Source organism: Periplaneta americana, chromosome 5 (assembly GCF_040183065.1).
Source record: "Periplaneta americana isolate PAMFEO1 chromosome 5, P.americana_PAMFEO1_priV1, whole genome shotgun sequence".
In the NCBI taxonomy this organism is placed as follows: Eukaryota; Metazoa; Arthropoda; class Insecta; order Blattodea; family Blattidae; genus Periplaneta; species Periplaneta americana.
Window position 1 is genome coordinate 72,503,314 of NC_091121.1, and position 21,973 is coordinate 72,525,286.

A 21,973-nucleotide genomic window follows, 5' to 3' on the forward strand; every position below is an offset into this window, starting at 1 on the left:
ATAACATAGAAGGATAATATGAAATTTTCAACAGATAAAATATATGACGAAATAATGAAAAATTAAACAAGTCTTTACAGTCAACATTAAAACTGGAAATAAATTCTATGTTTAGGATAAAAATCAAAATATTGACCTGATGTTTCCACTGTTCTGCAGCAAAGAGATGGCGACCAGAAGACAGAATACTCGGAGCCGTCGGCCAGGGCAACAGCAACGAGACTGGAGCATAATGTTTATCACATCATCATATCACCACATCACCTCCCGAGGGCTATCACCACACATCTTGCCGCGCACACGGTAACAATATCGCATCGGAGTTTTGTGAATGGACGGCAACCCGGCAGTTGAATTGCGCTTCCTGGTATCTCACATGAATCATTTGACGTTGATTTCGTCGTCCACATTCACGTTCTTGGTTTAATTAATTTTTAGCAACACTGTACTTCTGGAGTAGAAAACATTAACTTTCCGATTTCTCACTATACGACCATAATAAAATTTAATTTAAACTTTAAACGATGTAATGCCGATTAAATTATATAGTTTTATATCATTCTACTTTTTTTTAAATCTGTTTAAGATGTAAGGTATCTACCACAGCATTTGTGCTATAGACGTTTCTGTAACTCTTGTTTTCGAAGTTGTTTTTTCGCTGTGAACTACTCAAAATGTATGATAATCTAAACTAAACCACAGCAACTGAAGTATGACAGACATGATGTTTATTTCACTCAAACTGACATAAACAGACAACAAACACGACAGCGAAAATACTGGTTTGGTTGTAAAAATGAGACACTTATTACATTTCCAGGACTTATATTGATGGATATTTTAACTTCCGTATTCTCGGCAGGTATGAACTGGTAAATATTTCTAGACTACAACATCGAACGAATGCACACTTCGGTATTTGCACGTTCGAAGTCACGTCCAGGTTTACTAACAACAAAAAACACTTAATGATCGTCAAAATATCTTCTTGCTTTCTTTAATATCTTCTGCGGTAGACGGAGACGATCAACTGATTGATCCACTCTCTACAGTTTTCTGCTCAGTTTAACAATGCTCTTCTAAATTGGACGATTTTGAGCTCTACTGAAGATTCATTCAGTCATACGTCTACACTTGGCTTGTTCCTAATCAATTGTAGGGACCCGATACTATGCAAAGTTGGAAGGCTATTTTGTAGAGAAAGCTTCTTTCGATTTCCTGTAATAGTTATGTAAACTTAAAATATTTTCAGATTATATTATCGTAGTAATTAAGGGCGGAATGTAATATCAAAAAAAGGAACGTGATATTGCTATTCTTATTAAATACTGACAAGTTGTTAAGGAATTATTTTTAAGTTGTAAATATACGAATTTAATGTTCTGGATTGTGTATAATAATTAACACGTTCACGAATGCATTACACAGAATAAAAATATGTCACTTGTTATTGTAGAAAATTACAAAAACTTTTTCTTGCACTACACACAGTGTCACAAACACAAATACGATAAATGTAAAATGTCCAATAACTTGGCATTAAAAGAGCAGAAACTGTTATCGAATTTTACCATCAATTGCACCAGTAACAAGTCACCGAATATAATTCCAATAACAGCGGTCCACAATGAAGTCCACAAAAGAGCGATATTTTTTAATCACGACTTGAGCCATTAAAGTTGGCGTAACACGATTTTGAGCACATGACGTATCCGATAACACGGAGCACTTGGAAAACGCGAGCTGGCACAAGAACGACAGCACGCCGACTGTCAACCGGTGCACTCACTCACACACACCACATACACACGTCACGGCTATCTCGATTCTTTCATTTTGTGGTCCACACGGATACACCTCTCATATGTGAGGCTAGGGGGCATTTTTCCAGCTCCCACCGCTATTATTACGGGGGAGGGGGGAGGAGAGTGAGAGGACCTCTCAGACCAGGAGAAAACGAATGAGCCGGTTGATTTGTGTGGATGCTGGGACGAACTTGCTACCAACAACTTGTAGCACAGGTGGATGGAGCCCTCCTCCTCCTTCTCTCGGATTTTTTTTATTTTTATTTCTTCATAAAGACCCGCGTCCTCTTGCGTATCGGCCGTCACTTGTGATATTCGCAGACGAGCGAGGCGCTGACGGCCCTGGTACCCACCGACACGGAGACCTGCCTCTTACCTACTGCCGTACCGGTACTGGATTGTGAATCTGAGAAAGTTGGAACGACCTGCCCCGCTCAGCCGCCCGCCGGGCGCTGTGGCTCTCCGGCCTGGCGCTTGGGTCGCTCCTGCACGCGGCGAGCCCCCGCCGGGGGTTGAAAACTGGGGTGCTGCTCATCACACTGCTACAATACCTGGAGCCCGAGGATGACCAGACCCTCCTCTCTATCTAATTGTCATGTACTCAGCAGTGTTGCCAACGTTAGCGGTTTCTCACTAAATGTGGAGGTTTTAGATATTCTATCCTCCAATTTAATATAAACTACGAGATTACCCATATTGGTAATTCTCTAGAAAAGCTACACTAAAAAAAGTACAATTTTTTTTTCTTTATTGATTTCTGTGCTGTGTACTCGTATACAGTGACAAATATTATGTGGTTTTAGTTAGCAATTACCAGATGACCAGATGTCCTCCTTTTCGCAGAATAGTCCTTTTTAGGTCCTTATCCTGCGGTCCGCGTAAAAGCTTGAAATTCCTATAATTATCATGCTCATTTAAGTTTTTTTAGTTGGTTATTTAGCGTCGATGAGATTGGTGATAGCGAGGTAGTATTTGGCGAGATGAGGCCGAGGATTCGCCATAGATTACCTGGCATTCACCTTACGGTTGGGGGAAAACCTCGAAAAAACCCAACCAGGTAATCAGCCCAAGCGGGATCGAACCCGCGCCCGAACGCAACTTCAGACCGGCAGGCAAGCGGCTTAACGACTGAGCCACGCCGGTGGCTCTTATTTAAGTTTATCTACAGTAATCTCACTAGAGGTTTTCATTTATCTAGAAAAATAAAAACTCAAATGGAATTTAATTGACTGTTACGGATTAGAAGAAATAAAGTACTCTAATGCAATAAAATATTAATTGACTTACTAAAATACTAAACTGTCTTGAAAATGTTATAGTTCCATCTCATCATTACAAATATTCCGCTAGATGGCAGTAGTGTGTTTTCTTTTATTTTAGTAGGTTATTTTACGACGCTTTATCAACATCTTAGGTTATTCAGCGTCTGAATGAGATGAAGGTGATAATGCCGGTGAAATGAGTCCGGAGTCCAGCACCGAAAGTTACCCAGCATTTGCTCATATTGGGTTGAGGGAAAACCCCGGAAAAAACCTCAACCAGGTAACTTGCCCTGACCGGGAATCGAACCCTGGCCACCTGGTTTCGCGGCCAGACGCGCTAACCGTTACTGCACAGGTGTGGACTGTAGTGTGTAATGATCAGCTGTTCTCATTTTACCAGTTGTGCTATAATAATAATAATAATAATAATAATAATAATAATAATAATAATAATAATAATAATATGGGAATGACGATAAGATAAGAATGGAAGACAACTAAGTACAATCGATGAGTCAGACATAAATCGTAAAAACAGAATATGTACATTAGAACATGAAGAGAACAACATAAGCTATTTATGAAAAAGACGGAATACGACGATTAAGATCAGATTCATGATTAAGATTACGATCGACGTGAAATCAATATGACGTGAAAGAGTGCTGAAGACAATGATTGACTTCCACGCTGCAGAACAACATACAAACACACAGCGGAGTCAGAATGGAAGACAGAGATGGTGTTGGGGCAGGTTTGAGTGGAGCGCTGTCGTTTCCCCGCGATTTAAGGATGTTGCATGTTGTTGCTACATTATAATCTGAATTAAGGTATGTTCGAGTCAGAGATACTAACCGAAATGGAAAGAAGGGAGATAAATCTCCTGAACTGAATTACAGCTTTGATAGGTGCTCAGGGTTTTTTCTCTCTTTTTAACATGGAGAACATAAACCTATTTCTTGTACATTTAAGTTCCTCTCATTTCTAAACTAATTGCGTAGATAATTATTGAATAACAGTGGTAGTGTTTCTATCTAGGTTCGATTCCCGGAAAGAAACTGGAGAATTATTTCCCTCTCTTAGGGAGTGAGAGTGCGTTTGTCGTAGTATTGCCTTTATGTCAGCGGTCATCAGCACAGAGCACCCTGGGGCTAGCATCTCTTACCCGCAGAGAATACACTACACTGTGGTGCATTCGTAGCTACTAGCGGGTATGCTCTCTACCTCTTCCTGCTGCACGAGGGGGTACACGGGACAGCTCCACTTACCCTTTACCCATTTCAGCGAGGCTGACGACCACTGCTTTATGTGATCTTAGCAATGATTCTGTCTCATGATAATCTCAAGTTCTGTTCACTGTGAATATAAAATGTATATTGATAACCTTCACAATATTGAGAATGGAACGGGACGGTGCCCAAAGCTCGACATTAGACGTTTATGATGATGATGATATTATTATTATTATTATTACCATAACTATTATATATATCGATAATTATTTATCATCATTAGCAGCATTCTTAAGTACACTGGTGTTAAAAAAAAATCTGATCTAGAATTTTTGGATCGTGTAAGCGAACTTTCTAACTACGGCATGAGTCAGAACCAAAGATATAACAAATGAACAAACTTCGAAATAATTTCAAGTAAAAATTGTTCCGGGGCCAGATATCGAACCCGGGACCTTTCGCTTAGCGCACGAATGCTCTCCCGACTGAGCTACCCCAGGAACTATAGAAGACACCGTCACAATTCTTCCTACCTGAAAGCCAGATTTGCAAAACTTTGAAATAGTTTCGCTAGTTCTCAATAGGTGGCACTATTATTGGGATGGTTAAAAAGTGTTGGGGAAAATGATGATGTAGGTTAAGCACAGCTCGTTGATTAAGCATTAATTGTTCTCATAATTTGGCAATATCAGCGGTTTCCCGCTAAACCCAGTGTTTGTTTTACAATTACGAGAAGGGGATGAAACTTTGAATTTTATGAGGCAGGTATAGGTCTATTTGTCAACGTTTGAAGACACTATTAGCTTTTCCATCTCAACAGTAACGAATATAAATGACACTAGGGAGGAAATTAAACGCAGAATAAATATGGGAAATGCCTGCTATTATTCGGTTGAGAAACTTTTGTCATCTAGTCTGCTGTCAAAAAATCTGAAAGTTAGGATTTATAAAACAATTATACTACCGGTTGTTCTGTATGGTTGTGAAACTTGGACTCTCACTTTGAGAGAGGAACAGAGATTGAAGGTGTTTGAGAATAAGGTTGTTAGGAAAATATCTGGGCCTAAGAGGGATGAAGTTACAGGAGAATGGAGAAAGTTACACAACACAGAACTTCACGCATTGTATTCTTCACCTGACATAATTAGGAACATTAAATCTAGACGTTTGAGATGGGCAGGGCATGTAGCACGTATGGTAGAATCCAGAAATGCATATAGAGTGTTAGTTGGGAGGCCGGAGGGAAAAAGACCTTTGGGGAGGCCGAGACGTAGATGGGAGGATAATATTAAAATGGATTTAAGGAGAGTGGGATAAGATGATAAAAACTGGATTAAACTTGCTCAGGATAGGGATCGATGGCGGGCTTATATGAGGTCGGCAATGAACCTCCAGGTTCCTTAAAAGCCATAAGTAAGTAAGTATGTAAGTAAGTATCTATTCTTAGAAGTAATAACTAATTCATGAATCCGCCCCTGAGCACGAGTTCTACTTTTTCAGGGGCGAGCTACAGTTTTTCTGTTTATATTATATTTATGTTACAATTTTTAGCAAAATAAATAAATAAGCCACACTTAAACTAATAAATTATCGATTACTCATATTCATATTCTTTATTTGCCTGAAGGTACAATAGTACAAGAAGCCTCGTCAATGTAATAATATAAAATACAATGTGTCAATATTCAAAATATTAAAAACTAAAAAATAATAAAATTCAACTAAAACGCTATATTATTTTCAAAAAATTCATTCGTATTATAAAAAGGATTATTTTGTAGCCATCTCTTAATCTTAAGTTTAAATTGTCTTTCATTATGTGCCTTTACTATTGATTAGTAGGAGTCAGGTATCTTCGAACGCCAGTATACAAATCCTATTTATCTATATTCGATTCTTGGCAACGAAGATACAATATGTATGACCAAATAACAGGGGAGGACTATTACTTCTATATGCTTAATTTGGGATCAACAGATAAAAATTACCTTTGATTGAGATTGTGGCTGATATGTACCACCATCACCACCACCACTAGTACTATTAACAACACATAAGCATACTTTATTTAAGTATGTTTGTTGTAGTCTGAATGAATGTAGACACTCAACTTAGCTAAGTGATACCATTTGTACGCAGCCCAATCAAACCAACACAGTTTCAGTTAATGCTATTTTAATGATGATAATTAACATTGACATGCAGAATCACATTGAAATGTTTTGGAGGAAAAAAGCCAAAAAGAAGAACTCCGAGAAAAATCCTCAGAAACCTTCGCTCTGTCCACCAATAATACGACTGTGCCATCACCGCGATTCGAACTCGGATCTGCAGCTATCGTTAGCATTTACAAGTGTGTCACACTGAATTAGGTGCAGAATCGATAAAAAAAACCAATGGCGAAATAAGACTGAGAAACTATGAACACTACCATGATATAATCAGTTCGCCACAAACATCATAGCGTATTCTAAGTAACAAACTTCTGCATTTGTTCTTATTGAGAGACCCCTGGATCTCTCTGCGTATAGAGGTTTTTATTTAAGGTGAATCCACATAAACTCAAAACGATGTTGCCAGAAAGAATTCTGGGAGGAGAAAAAGTGACTGGGGTTTCTTTCAATTAGTCTGTTGTAGTCATCTGGTTCACTATGGAACTCTGCCCACAAAATTTCTTATTTCACGCAATATGCTTAGTTCATTCTAGATGAGAACAACTATAGCTATCCCGTAACGCAACAACCAACTTATGGACAATGCCTGTAATGAATCTTGACTTAAAAGTCCCAACACAAGAGGTATTATAGAAAACCGATACGTAACAACTATTTAACCGTCACTTCCTTTTTAAAACATAATTAACTGATTTATGAAAATTAAATATAAGCTGACGGTACACACTTTGCACCTCTTTACGACCAACATTAACTTCGATAATGAATAGGGAATAAAATACCGTTTAAAACCGACTTGTCTGGTACTCGATGTCACGACCTTTCCATGCTTAATTATCTACCGATATCTATCAATGTTTTATTTACTAGTTTCATGTAAAAATACCGAGAGAAGAAAATCGAGGAAGATCGAGAGACGGACACGCGGACAGAGAACTACACACGTGATTGGATAATGACGAATTGATCATTATTGATCAACAAAGGATATGACGAATTTAACACAAAATAAATTAAGGCAAATAAAGAAAATTGAAACATAAATTAAGAAAGAAATGAAAAGAATATAATCACTTTACGAAATATGGATTAAGTCATGTGAAAGATCTTAATTCTTGGTATGCAATTTTTACGTTAGGAAAGGATGGATTTAAGGAATAAATAAATACTACCGCATGCAGGATGAGTACACCCTATTCAATCATTCAATAATGCAGCGAGGCGGATCATGTGGAATGATTCAATGAAGGAAGGGAAAATGGGACGAGGAATAATTAAAAATAAGCGAAGGGAATTTTGAGCTCTGACGAAGAACCTAGGCGATGTGAGGTGCAAGCCTGTTGGACACTTGTTCCACTCCCATTTTCACCGTTTCCTTGAAGGAATTTAAGAGCATTTTGAAGAGGAAAAACCGAAAATAGACGTAATCTAATAGCTACCACATGAGGGGGAGGAGCGTTTGGAAAACTTCGAGCACATTAAACACAGAATTGAGTAAGATAGGTCGCATGGAAAACCACAAGACATTAAGTTCATCTTACACTTTTTCCCTGGTCCACGAGTGACGTCAGAGTAAAGATTTCATGTCAAAACATTAACATTTTTCTCTCTTAAGTCGAACATAGGTCTAGATATTTTCACGTCAGAATAAAGAAGTAAGAAAGTAAAATAAAGAATTTGAGAATTTTACTTCGTGAGGCGGTACAAATATCATGGAGATATTTTCGCCTTTCTGCGAACCAACACTTTTTCTCACATGGCAGGCCTTCCTGCCTCTGTGTTCAGCCACCTCAGAGATATCACAATACAAAAAAGTAACACTCAACCCCTTGAAATTAAGATTAATTTATACCCTGTCTTCCGCTGCCACATCGTCAAGTGAGGTTATTTAATTTATTTTAGGTTATTTTACGACGCTTTATCAACAGCTTAGGTTATTTAACGTCTGAATGAGATGAAGGTGATAATGCCGGTGAAATGAGTCCGGGGTCCAACACCGAAAGTTACCCAGCATTTGCTCATATTGAGTTGAGGGAAAACCCCGGAAAAAACCTCAACCAGGTAACTTGCTCCTACCGGGAATCAAACCCGGCGACCTGGTTTCGCGGCTAGACGTGCTAACCTCAAGTGAGGTAAACTGCGTGATAATAGATATACATATCAGCCAGAACCTCAATCAGAGATACTTTGTTGTTTAGTCAACTGTCCGTAGACAGATCTGAACCTCACAAGTGATAACAACAAAGCACCATTTATGAGGCAATTAAGCCAGAAGATAATGGCATAGGATGGTCGGTTCCTTTCCCCTTCCATTGAATACATCGCCGATTAGCTGTCTAGCTACATATTACACTAAACAGAATTCAAATGTATACTGTACAAACAATTTATTATTCTTCCCCTGACACTTGTCGTCAAGTGAGATATACTGTCTGATAATAGATGTACTGTACATATCAGCCAGAACCTCAATCAGAGGTTTATTATTATTATTATTAAATATTAGATAACTAACACATACTACTACTACTACTACTACTACTACTACTACTACTACTACTACTACTACTACTACTACAGGGACATCATTTTATTTTTACTAACATTTTTAATATTAACCTGTCTATACCTTTAGAGAACCGGAAACACCGCTTGCTCCCCCCTCCAAGACTGGAGTTCGATGATACTGGCGTAAAACACAAATCACTCTACTAGGTATAGGAAGGAAGAAAAGTAGTTCATCCATTTACGTAAACTAGGAAATATCGCGATTTTGAGTTTGATAATTTTCATTAGGTTTTTCTTTAATCAAAGTACAGTACTGTATTAAGAATAAGTGTTTTTACTCACGAAGTGAGTTATCCATGCGAACGTATTCATTATGCAGTGTATATTATACTGTCTACAGCACATTAGCGTACAATATAGAAAAAGAAGTTAAATTGAAAAATAATCATAATATGAATATTTAAACACAATTTTGAAAATGGTGGCCGTTCATTTCGATACAGGCTTCAGTTCTTTTGTGCATATTATCGCACTATAGACTATTGCATCTAATTCCAATTGCCAGTTTCGTCCTTCGTACTAGTAACTCATGTTGAAATAATTCTGTACCTACTCTACGTACTGTAAATTCAATCTTCACTTCTGCCCGACTCGAAATTATAAAATTACTCAGACATGCTATCTACTGTCCGTCCAAGTGGTTATGCCGCAGGATTGTAGAAAGGGAGGAAATCACATGACAGTTAATTACTTAACGAAGCCCTTTTATTTAAGTTAAATTAAACAGCTGTATAATATTACGTAAACTTCCAATTCCTAAGAGAAATTAATGTTTTCAGAAAAGAGCTAAGACAGCCCAGCTATTACAGAGGGGCGAGCAGAAGCAGGTGGGGGAAATCGGGATGCGACGTAGGCAAACGGACAGTACCTGTGCGAAAATATGATTCAATATTGAAAGCTCTTTCGTCACTGGAAAACGCGAACATATTTCTGGAACGTACTATACTCAGTAACTCAGTACTGCTTACTATCTGCGGTCTTGGTTCTGTGTGGAGTTGGAACTTCCTTAGTAGAAGGGGTGGGAGTGAAGTACATTCAAAAACTCAGGTACAATAAAAATTGAAGTAAAAATAAAATGATGTCCCTGTACTACTACTACTACTACTACTACTACTACTACTACTACTACTACTACTACTACTACTTACTATTTACTACTTACTACTACTACTACTGTTATTTTGAAGTTGAAGGGCGGGCCATGCTATTCTTCTGCAAACCCACATCAATATGAGCAAGTTGATTTGTTTTTTTTTTATTTCACCTTTAATCTTTCAACTTGTAAATTTTGAAAATAAAGTGTCACATACAGCTAGAAGACACTCCTTAACAATCTTCTCCTCTGTAAATGGCTTAATTTCTGTTACGTGGTACGACAATTTTGCTGTCAATTCGTTTTCTATGTAATTACCTACGCCTACAGTGGAATGCATTATTTTCTGTTCAGATATTACGGATATTTTTAACATTTTCAGTTTCTCTATCCTCGACTGAGAATGTTTTGGATGTACTTGTTATCGAAATTAGGTTTACTTTTGCTTATTGTCGTCGTCGTCTTCCTAACAAGTATTAGGCCGAGTGGTCTGTTACGGTCTCAAACTAGAATTTTCAGTCCATCTCTTCTTCGGACGACCCAGAGATCTTTTGCCATGCGGATGGTAATGAAACAGTGCTTTTGGAGTTCTGCATCGATCCATTCGTTCGAGATGACCCTTCCACTAAAGTTGATATTTACTGATGAACTGCACAATGGGTTCTATTTGAAGTTCTTGCATTATGTCCTCATTTTTTTATGATCTCAGCGAGTATATCCAGCTGTTGCGCTCATGAACCTTATTGTAAGCGTTATTATAGCATAGCTTTTATTTATAATTCTAGGTTTATTGCATCTATTTAATTATAGTTAGAATTAGATTTACATTTATTTTATTTTTTTATTTCCTGCAATTATTGTAAATTTTATTAATATTTATTGTAATGTCATTATTGTATATTATATATCACTGCCACCGGGTGTATACCCAACTATGGTGTTTAATAAATACATACATACACACATACAAAATTTGAATGTATGCTATTATAATGTCTATTAACATAAAAACATATAACCCATTATTACATCAAAACAAAATAAGCACATGAGAGATGACACTACCTCCTTTTAAAGAAAACAAAATATACGTGTCGTTGCTGAACAACTTCATTGGTAGTAATGATGCAGGGTAACCAGTTTTATCCAGTTGCACAATATTACAGAAATTTAAAAAAAATAATTCTCAGAAAAAGAATAGTAATAGTAAATATTAGTTCAAGAGCAGCGTAATGAGTATCACTGCTGTAGATGTCATAAAATAGCCGTAATAATAGATACGACGTCTATTAGTAACATAATAAAGAATGGATCTGATTTAATCTGTTGCCTAACGAAAGCGAAATCTGGTGACAACCCCACCAGCGCAGCGAGAGGCCCGTTAAGTGCAGTGCTAAGTGATGGAGAGTGACCGAGGATTAGGCTCTGCTATAAGCGATAAACCGGCGCGTTATTGATATGTGTAATTGATATCAGCTTTCATACCGTCTGGCAACCTTTCTAAAACTGCATGCTGCGGACTGGGACGCGGAACCTGTTCTACCGGGTGTGCTGTAAACAGTTATCGATTGTAAACTACGTTGAAATGCACGTTGTCAAGTTATTATAACACGACATTTCTTCCAACATTACTGCAAATTGTGGAAATTTTGTAATATAGGCTTATTCAAAGGTCAGGAAAGATTTGAAAGACAACTAAGTTTGAATAATTTCAAGAAAAAAATTGTTCCGAGGCCGGGTATCGAACCAGGGATCTTTGGCTAAACGCGCCAAGGCTTTACCAACTGAACTACCCTGGAACTCTACCAAACTCCGACCCAATTTGTGTCTTTAACTGCACTGATAACTTTAATGAGTTTCCGGAAAGTTAAATTTAATGTAGATTTATCAGCGCTTGTAACTAACAGTTGAGGTAACTTCAAGTTCAGTATCTATTGTCGTCCATAGATGTCTCCACTAGTATTTTGTTTGTGATTTTTTAGTTATATGTAGTAATATGGCTAATAGGTAGGCCTAAACAGTGACCTCTGCATTAGTAGGTGCAAGACTTTTTAATTAAAGAACCGTGTGATAAACGATAGTGTACATGTAGGGGAGAGTCGGGTAGTATCGGACATCGGGTAGTATCGGACAGTGCGTTTCTTTCATCTATCGCAGATAGTACCTGAATGACATGGTTACGTTTCTCTATGCAACATCACAGAAACGTAACCATGTCAATCAGGTACTATCATCGTGTGGTAGATGAAAGAAACTCACTGTCCGGACTCTCCCCTATACACTTCCAACTCAATCGTAATATGATTAAAAAACAATAATTGTTGGTATTTTGCGTGACTATCGTAGTAAATAATAGTAGTGGAGAGAGAGCTAGGTGTAACTTCTGCCCTAGATCATACTGTAACTGTACTGTATTGTACTGTACTGTACTGTATTCTATTATCTAGGCTTCTGCTTCAAAACTGCAACCGTATTCAGCTGTGGTGGCTGTGGCAGCCATATTGATAAACATATTAACATATTTTACATTCGCCCATATGAATGCTTTCACGTATTCAAATGAACTTTTCAGAGCCCGAAATGCCATTGGCATTGGTAGAACACCCAAAAATAACATATTCCTTGACTGACGACATACAATCTGAAGTTGACGAAAATTAAGCTTGATATTTTCGAAATTGTCTTTATAAACACACATTATTATCGTAATATGTCATAGAAAGTAAAACATTTACCGTAAGTTACGTAAATAAAACGCCAAAATTTTAAAACTATATAGATAATATAGTAAATTAATTTATTGCGGTCTATATTATTATTATTAATATCAGTTATTATAGTTTACGAAACAGTAATGCAGTAGCGCCGCATGTCGGTATTTGTTCGAATCAGTACTAACAGCCAGGTAACTACAGGCCGAGATATAGTTACCAGTTGAAGCACAGATAACTGTAAAGATAACGATAACTGTTGTTTCGGAAACTCATTTTAAACATATAAGCATGTTAAATCATAGATAACTCTGTTTGTACAGGTAACTGTCGTTCCAGAAACCGGCCATATATCGACAGACATCAAAATGGGCAGGCAACTGTCAAGCAACCAACATTGGGTGCACACAAACTTTGTGTGGCTTGAATTGTGGTTTTCTTTTAACGAACAGTGACATGTATTATGCAAATCTAGCTGTCAGGTATAGCTGCTCCCTGTGAAGCTTCGCTGTGTACACTTTTGGTCACCCCTTAATCCAGACTTGAACTTCTGTGATTTTTATGAGGATTCTTGAAGAAGAAGTTGTTTCCAACGAGACCTCAAGATACTTCTTGAAATGAGAGCCAAAACTGTTCAGTTATGCAACGAAATTGATGAAGACCTGTGTCGCCGAGTAGTCTCAAATGTGCGTGTGCGGCTTCAAGAGGTTCTGAATCAAAATGGTAGACATATTGAACACATACTCTTATAAATAAATCTTTCCAAAGCCTAATAAATGTACATGCACAACATTTATTGTGTTATTGTAAGAAATAACATTTCTATGGTAGTTTTCAATGTGTCAACATATCGTGCACCAACCTGTATAAGCATGCATCCCTAATTTGTATCCTAATTCCAAATAATTAATTTATAATTGGAAGATTTGCATTTTTTTTAGCGGAGTAAGCTAGAATCACCATTATTTTCTTCTTCGCGATGACTCATAAAAAAGAGGCACTACTGATATTTTATGCGTGAGCGAATAGCATATTGCAAATGTTACAGTGTTTGTGAAACTAGAAAACTATCAAAATATTGCTTTCATAATACCTACGGTATAGTCTTTTCTCAGATGTGAATTCTCTTTAATGCTGAGGTTATAAAAGCATTGAAATGCTGCCTCTCTGCTCAGGCTCACCCCAATTCAAATAAGCTAATAGAGAAAGAATATTGGTTTATAAATGAAGATGTGGCAAGACCAGTGGAAGAAGTCAACAAAACGTCAATTTACCTAATACTGTACCATCTAGTGGAAGATACAGATGTAGACATTTTAAGTCGTAACGGTATTTTATGTGACGCCACTCGAACACCCCAAAACAACAACACAATATGTTCACCATGAAATCCTCAGATTCTCATACCCTTGAAATCCGTCGTAAAACAAATTGGGTTTCCGTTAACACCATTGTCTGGAGGTGAAGAAAGGAAGAATGGAGATACAGATCTGTGCATCGCATTCTAGACAGTACAAGATGAACGATGTTCATCTTCCCTGGAAACTCGGACCGGTTCTTTAAGCCCCCCAAATTGTAACCATATTTTGAGAAACAGAAATATATCTCCTTTCAAAAGGAGTAGAATCTCAGACGCCAGGTATGAATTATTTTAAGACATCATATTTTTCCGTAACAATATGCTTTCTTTTTGTGCAAGGGTTATTAAGATGTCTCGTCGTCTTTCCTTGTCCTTTAGTCATTATTTTCTATCAATCATATTCCCTTATTTAATTACTCCAGAGTATAGAATCTAGTCGTTCTTCTTAGAGACCATGAAGCTCCTTCGTTAGTTAATTCATTTACTTATTTATTTGGCTACTTATTTACTTACTTGCTTACTTATTTACTTACTAACTTTTTTTATTTTTTAACATATTTCACTTGCTTACTTATTCACATCAATGTTTTATTTCTTTATTCACTTATTTATTTCATTATTTATTTGCCTATTTTTTTTTCTCTTGTACGGAGGAGGGACCCGAAGGCTTACACTGTAGTCTGAGGCTTATTGTGCTTACCACTCCTATTCAGTGAATGATTGGGTAACCGAAAGGATGATGATGATGATGATGATGATGATGATGATGACGACGATGACGATGATATGTGAATTAATGATGGTGAAATGAGTCCGAGACCCAACGCCAAACGTTATCCAGCAAATCTGCTTCAATTGCTTGAGGGAAAACTCCTGAAAAAAAAAAAAAAAAACTCAACCAGGATTTGAATCCGGGCCCGCTCTTTTCATAGTCAGACGTGCTAACCATTACTCCGCAGCAGTGGACCTACTTATTTACTTACTTACATACTTACTTAGGGCTACCTATTTAACTCTTTACTTTTGAACTTATTTTACCTTTAATTAATTAATTAATTTATTTATTTATTTATGCTTGCTCGCTCGTTTGCTTATTTATTTATTTATATTTATTTATTTATTTTTACACCTACAGTACTTAAATAGCCATACATAATGTATTATGGTGTACGCGTCTTTATTTACATTGTAAGATCATCATATTCGAAAAATATTTTTGCAAAATCTTTAATATTCTTCATGCAATGAAAAGAGTTCTGGAGTACAACTACCTGTAGATACCGTGTATTACCTGCCCAGTTACTTTTATTCTACGTATATTATTTTATCCAATAACGGAAATATTAGCCATCTAACTTAGTAATTTAGTTTCCTGTAAGTTTGTATGACTTCTTCAGCAGCACGAAGAAAATTGTTTCTTTTTCTTTCCCTGTATGGCTTCTTCCCTTGTTTCTGTTTCTTTCGTACACACAAATGAGACCGGCGTGAACAGCTTTAATAAAAATGTAAGCTCGTCAAATCCTAAAATTAAATTAGTTAAAGTAATGAAAGCCATTAATTACGATGATGCCAAAGTTTTTGACAACATTTTGACTACCCTTACAGAGGCGTATATTTGCAGAAAAGTTCAATACTGCAGATGTTATAAACATGATGACTTGGACTCTACATAAACATAACACACTTAACGCATTATGTAACATATCGTAAATTCTTATTTTCTTATGATGCAATCTTCACCAACTATATAACTTAACTTATTGGTCTTTGGTTTACCACAACAATACAAAGGTACACAAAGTGTGACGTAACAGACATTCTGTGAGAGAAGACAATAAACTACTCATGTAAGCACTGACATTTAAATCAGAGAGTAAAGAAGATATTGACGCCGATTAAATTCGCAGCTTTACCGTTTCATGGGAAGTCATGATCGCGGATTCAAATCCCGCTAAATATGTTGATCGTTGCCAAATTTTTCAGTATATTGGTTTGTGTTGACTTAAGCGGATCTCAGTCGTCCTCATGCCGGGGAAGAAATTTTCTCAAGAAATTTCGGACCAGAAGGTTCGCAATGTTTGCCGGCCTATTTTGTCTTTCAAAGAGGAATTACAATTATTCTTCTTATTGTTCAAAATATAATTTTATTAATTAGGTAAAATTGTATTTAATGCTCGTAAGATTGCATAGTTTCATTGATGAAGTTACTGTTTCATTTTCCACTATATAAATAGTTTCGTGAATTGTTATACAACAATTTATTTTAACACAAAATAAGGAATAGCAATTAAAACAACTTACATCATTTTAAATTCCGAAATGGTGAAAGGTATCCAGAAAAATAAAGAAATATTATTATTATTATTATTATTATTATTATTATTATTATTATTATCATTATCAGAAATATGGACATTATGACGAAGTGAAGAGAAGGGAACAGAAGCATTTGGTATGTGAATATGGAGAAGAATGGAACGAATGAAATGGACAGACTGTACAAGAAATTAAGCTGTGTTGGAAAGAATGGGTGAAGAAAGAATAATGTTGAAACTGGAAGAGAAAAAAGAAGTGGGTGAGTCACTGGGTGAGAAGAAACTACCTATTGAAAGATGCACTAGAAGGAATGGTGAACAAGAAAAGAGTTCGGGACAAAAGAAGATACCAGATGATAGACGACATGAAGACATACTATGGATTATATGCGGAGACAAAGAGGAAGACAGAAAATAGAAAAGGTTGGGGAATGCTGGGTTTGCAGTAAAAGACCTACCCTTGGACAGAACACTATGAATGAATGAATTATCATTATTATTATTATTATTATTATTATTATTATTATTATTATTACTATTATTATTATTATTAAATTAATATTATTATTAGCACGAAATTCAAAAGCATAGCGATATTTGTCCCCACAGAAATACGTACAAGAATCAGAGGTTTTCTTTACCTTTATAATAAATCACTGATGTGCTCCACACAGGTATACAATTTCAAGTTCTACTGAACTCCAATTAACAATCGTCACTTCATTAAATTTATCTTATTTTAATTGTAATCATTTATTTTTTACGATCAATTGTTTTTCAGGTTATGCAGCATACGTACGGAAATGAGTGTGCTTGATTATTGAATAAGGCACCGCATTAGTGCTTGATATTAACTCACCTTTCACTAAATGGAAATTTAGACCCGGCCTCCTATACTAGCATTAACCTTATTATATTTTATATAAATTGTATCGTTATCAATTTTAGTTTATGGTTATAAATTTTATTTTTATTATTGCTAAACCAATTACTAGATTTAAAGACATAGTGAGTACACTACTGTATTTTATACATAAAAAGACCTTCGAGTTGAAATCAGGAAAAAGCACAAGGACACGAATATACCTCAGAAGCTATGATCCCTGTTCGGATGCTTAACGTGTATGGATGGACATTCATCTGGTATAAAAAGTAATTCTATAGGTGACACGGTAACCTACATTTCAATTGATCAACCAATAATGTAAGAATTTCTTGTTTCAAGAGCCCGAGAGAAATTAAACTCCGGATACAATACACCTATTCACTAAATGTGTTCGTATTCTACATGGTTGCCTGCTTTGTCCGTCAGAGGCCTCTGTTGTGTGACGAGACGTCATGCAGAGCAAGTCCAATGTCGATCAAGACGTTGACCTTCAAAGCAGGTAATTGGTGTCGTGAAAGATGGTTGTTCCGGTAAATTTTTCATACAACCCTGTCGATGGCCCGGAAATTTATGACAAGGGTTTTCCGACTTTACTTCTCTTATAAATAACAACATGGTGATTAATTTTACCGTCCCTTACAAATTTCAGGTCCTCGGAACCGAAGTTTAGGTCTATATCACCAATGGGTATGGAGGGCGAAGATAGGTTTTACCCTAGATCATATATGTAACAGATGTAACGCTATGTTAAAATCGGCAGCACTTTGAAGAGAACAACCGCCAGGATCGCCACCCGTCCGCCGTAAACGATCACGAGATGACAGCACAGTCGCTAATGCAATTCAAATGGGAATTATGACGTGACTCCTTATGTAACAACTAGATGGCAGCGTAGTAAGCCTGACAAAAGTTGTTAACCTCAAAGCCTATAAGGCCAACCTATCTGGGTATATATAGCCTATATATGATCTAGGGTTTTAGTCTGAGATGAACTTCCGTGTCGGTAGATTCGTATAATATTAACCATTATGAAACAAACTTCTTTTTTTCTGATAGCTCATTCTTTCCCCGTTCGCACAGCTCACACTCCAGGACTCGCCTCAACTGTATTAGTAGTTTCCGAATACTGAAGAGATTATCCCTACCAGACACTGTTTTCCAAATACTACAGGTCAAGTGGCTCAAGGATAATAATCGCCCTTCAATCATACAATTGTGTTTAAATTTGAATTTTTTTTTTGTTCATTTATTTAGGAGCATATACTTTTACTCACGTTTATTGCCTTAGGAACGCACTTTCCTTAACCTCATGAATTACAGGTTATTACTTTCATTCTTACTTCTAGGGTTCCTTTTAGGAGGAACACTACTTAGACTGAATGTCTTATTGTTGTATCGACAATTTATTCTAAGTAAAGAATTGACAAGAGGTTAACAAAATACCGATGATTAAACGCCGTTAATTCATTGCGTTATTATTTGATAAGCTTCTTGTAGTTTTTATTATTAGTGATATAATTTTTTATTGTTTAACATAATACGATACCTCCAAATTAGACCGATAAATTTGGGTTCGGTTAGATAACATTTTTAAAATACTTTTTGTTAAGGACGAAATCGGCTGCAATGTGTTGGGTTCAGATTACTAATTTAACACTGTAGTAAGTGTTCTTCCTTTTCTTTTTCTTTATGAATTTTCAAGTGCAATATTCGAGGAGTATAGCGGCGGTCTTTTGAATTCGCCAAAAGAAAATAAAATACAGATTTAGTAAGACATAATATCAGATTATTACAGTGAAATAAAGGAGAAATATGATGTGTTTTAGGGAATATAATTGAAATCCACAAAACCACATTTCGGGGCAATCTTCGTCAAAGCGTTAAGTATGTAATTATTACCGCAGTGGCATTGTATTTTGGTTGAGAGAAAACAGTTCGTCTTTTACGAAAAAAAAACTTTCAGCGGCCATAAAATTATTTACTGCTTTGATAACACTGTTCATCAATTTTAAGAAAAAACTGCCATAAGGGCCATGGGCGAAAAGAAAATTACCAGCGAAGCGATAAGCACATTTGACAGTGTTCAAACAAAAGAAAATGCAAGCGAAATTTTAATTTGTATGTAATATGTCTCCTGTCATATTATCTATTTCCTCATCTAACCCACTCTAACTTCGTCACTTTCCTCGGCTTCATGTCACTTAGCTATCCCCTCACTTAGTTCATGTAACCTTTTAACTCGCAATATTTACGCAAATAAGGTGCGGTGCTAAATGATAGTCACTATACCTATGGCAATTATACGAGTTCCCGATGCTGATCTAGGTTCTAAGGGCTTAGGGCTCAGGGTTCTATTCGGGGTTCTCAGTAGATGATGGGATCTTACCTGCAATGCCAAGGAAGAATAGGCCGCCTGTTAGTCTCTGATTCACATCAATCAACCAGCAAAACACGTTGCACTTTATAGAATAATACAGAGGTAAAGAAATTTTGTGGAATGCAACACACTCCAAGGCTTTTTAAAAAAATTTTAAGGAACGATGCCTGGGAGGAACTGGCGGCTGATCTGTATACAACGGCCGAGGAATGCCAAAAGAAAATGACCGCATTGTGTTCTTCGCTCAAAAAGTAAGAAAGGAAAAATAAATTATGAGAACATTGATTTCCGAAAATTGCACTCTCATTACCAGGATTTCTTGAACCGAGATAGCTTCTCTGAATGTGGTATCCTTCTATGCAACCTTAGACCCTACCAAATTAATCAAATATTCAAAGTCTGTAGGTGACATTCTGTTAAAATTTTTATAATGTCCGCAAACTGTTTGAAACTTCATGTCAGCCAGCAAATTTGAACCATCACATTTATCTATTTCTACGTGTATATAAGTAACTGTGTTTGCCACCACCGCCTCTGTTTCCGTTTCTTTTTGCACGCATAATGCAAATAAATGTAGGCAGCTGCATCTACGTCCATGATTTGAAGTATCAGTACCTGAACTGGCGGAACGCTGGTAGGTCACGTGTTGTGGACTCCTGCGCGGATTGGAAAAGTTTACCGCGCAACCACTGTGCGTAACTTTGTCTCGTTTAACCTTGGCGTGCGACATGGCTGCGATAAGGGATTTGGCGCGCATATTTGTACGCAGCTTTAGAAGAACAACACGTAGGACCTATTATTAACACTACATACATACATACATACATACATACATACATACATACATACATAGTTTTAGTCCAAAAGCAGGTCTTTCATGGCAAACCTAGCATTCTACCATCTTCCCTATTTTATGTCTTTCTCTTAGTCTCAGCAGGTGCAAAATACATTCAGATTGATGATTAGAATTTCGAATGATTACAGTGAACTGATAATTATCTATGATTCTTCAGTTAATAAGTACAAAGTGTATCGTTATTAATAATCTCTCGCAACAGCTTATACGCGTCAGTTTAAAGTAATTGTACCTCTGCATTCACCGATAATATATTATACACTGCTCAATTGTTCTTTCTTCATATCAACTGGAGGAAATAAATTAAATACCGATATATTTATACTGCAATATATTGCAAATCTAATTTCGATAAACGATATATATCGCAGAAAATATATCGATATATCGAACGATTATCGATATATCGCTATTCCGTAAGCAAATTGGGTTTTCAGGCGTACATTTACTGCATTACAATAAAATTACTTAACATTTTAATATTCCTTTTTACCATTGAAATTAACATCATAACAGTCAAAAGCATAAATGTAAAATTGTAACAATAAACAATACATTTTCAATACCATATGATATAGGTCCCAACCTAAATCAAAATTTTGGCAAGGGAGCTTAAATGATATAGTGGGAAAGAGTTAAGTGAACTCTACATGGTTGACTATTTGATATCGGAACACGATTCAATTATTCCAATGTTACATAGGATTCAATCCAAGACACAGATATAATGCTCTTTTCTACCTAACAACGTAATCATTTTTTAAATATAAGTAAACCGTACTTAGAATGTTACAAGTTTTAACAAACTTCACAGTTGATTTGATACAATCCTTCTACAATAAGTTCACAATACAAGTTATTGTTACACTCCAACATTCCAAACAACAATGGTGATGATTATAGGGATAGAATTTTTATGCACTAAAAGATATTATAATAAGAAAACATAATGTCAGTACTAGGTTGTGCATAGAAATCATAGACGTAAACAAATGTCACATCAGTATTAAATCCTTGCTTCTCTTTCCATTTCAGAATATAGAAATGAAAGTTTTGATACCCGTTTTGAAGTTAGACGGCTCTCTTTCAGAGTGGGAGTTGCTCTCCTGCCTTGGAGAACATTAATAACAATATTAAAACAGTAGTAGATAAACCTCCCGTCTGTCTCACACTCTGCATTTTGAACTTGGTGCTGCATATTAAACAGTTTGAATTCGAATTCCAGTCCAGCCAATTAGAACAAGGTACTGAGTGAGGTTGCACAATTATGTAACTGTCCACCTTCAGTAGTGCCATCTCTCGGGAATTATAGGAGTTGTCTAATGTGGATTTTG

The 21,973-nt window shown here is 36.4% G+C and overlaps 1 protein-coding gene across 2 annotated transcripts in view; it reads right to left on the bottom strand.

The window, feature by feature from the left end:
* The window catches only part of Wnt2 (Wnt oncogene analog 2), a 662,858-nt gene that overhangs the window by 557,097 nt on the left and 83,788 nt on the right, over positions 1-21,973 (bottom strand). The window contains exon 1 of one of the 2 annotated variants that reach the window (XM_069826004.1): positions 137-2,270. The exons of the other annotated variant lie outside the window; for it this stretch is intronic. Coding sequence (XP_069682105.1) covers positions 137-231 — 95 coding nt within the window. The 5' untranslated portion in view covers positions 232-2,270. Of the gene's footprint in view, positions 1-136; positions 2,271-21,973 lie in introns of those variants that run through there. 2 annotated transcript variants of the gene reach the window in all.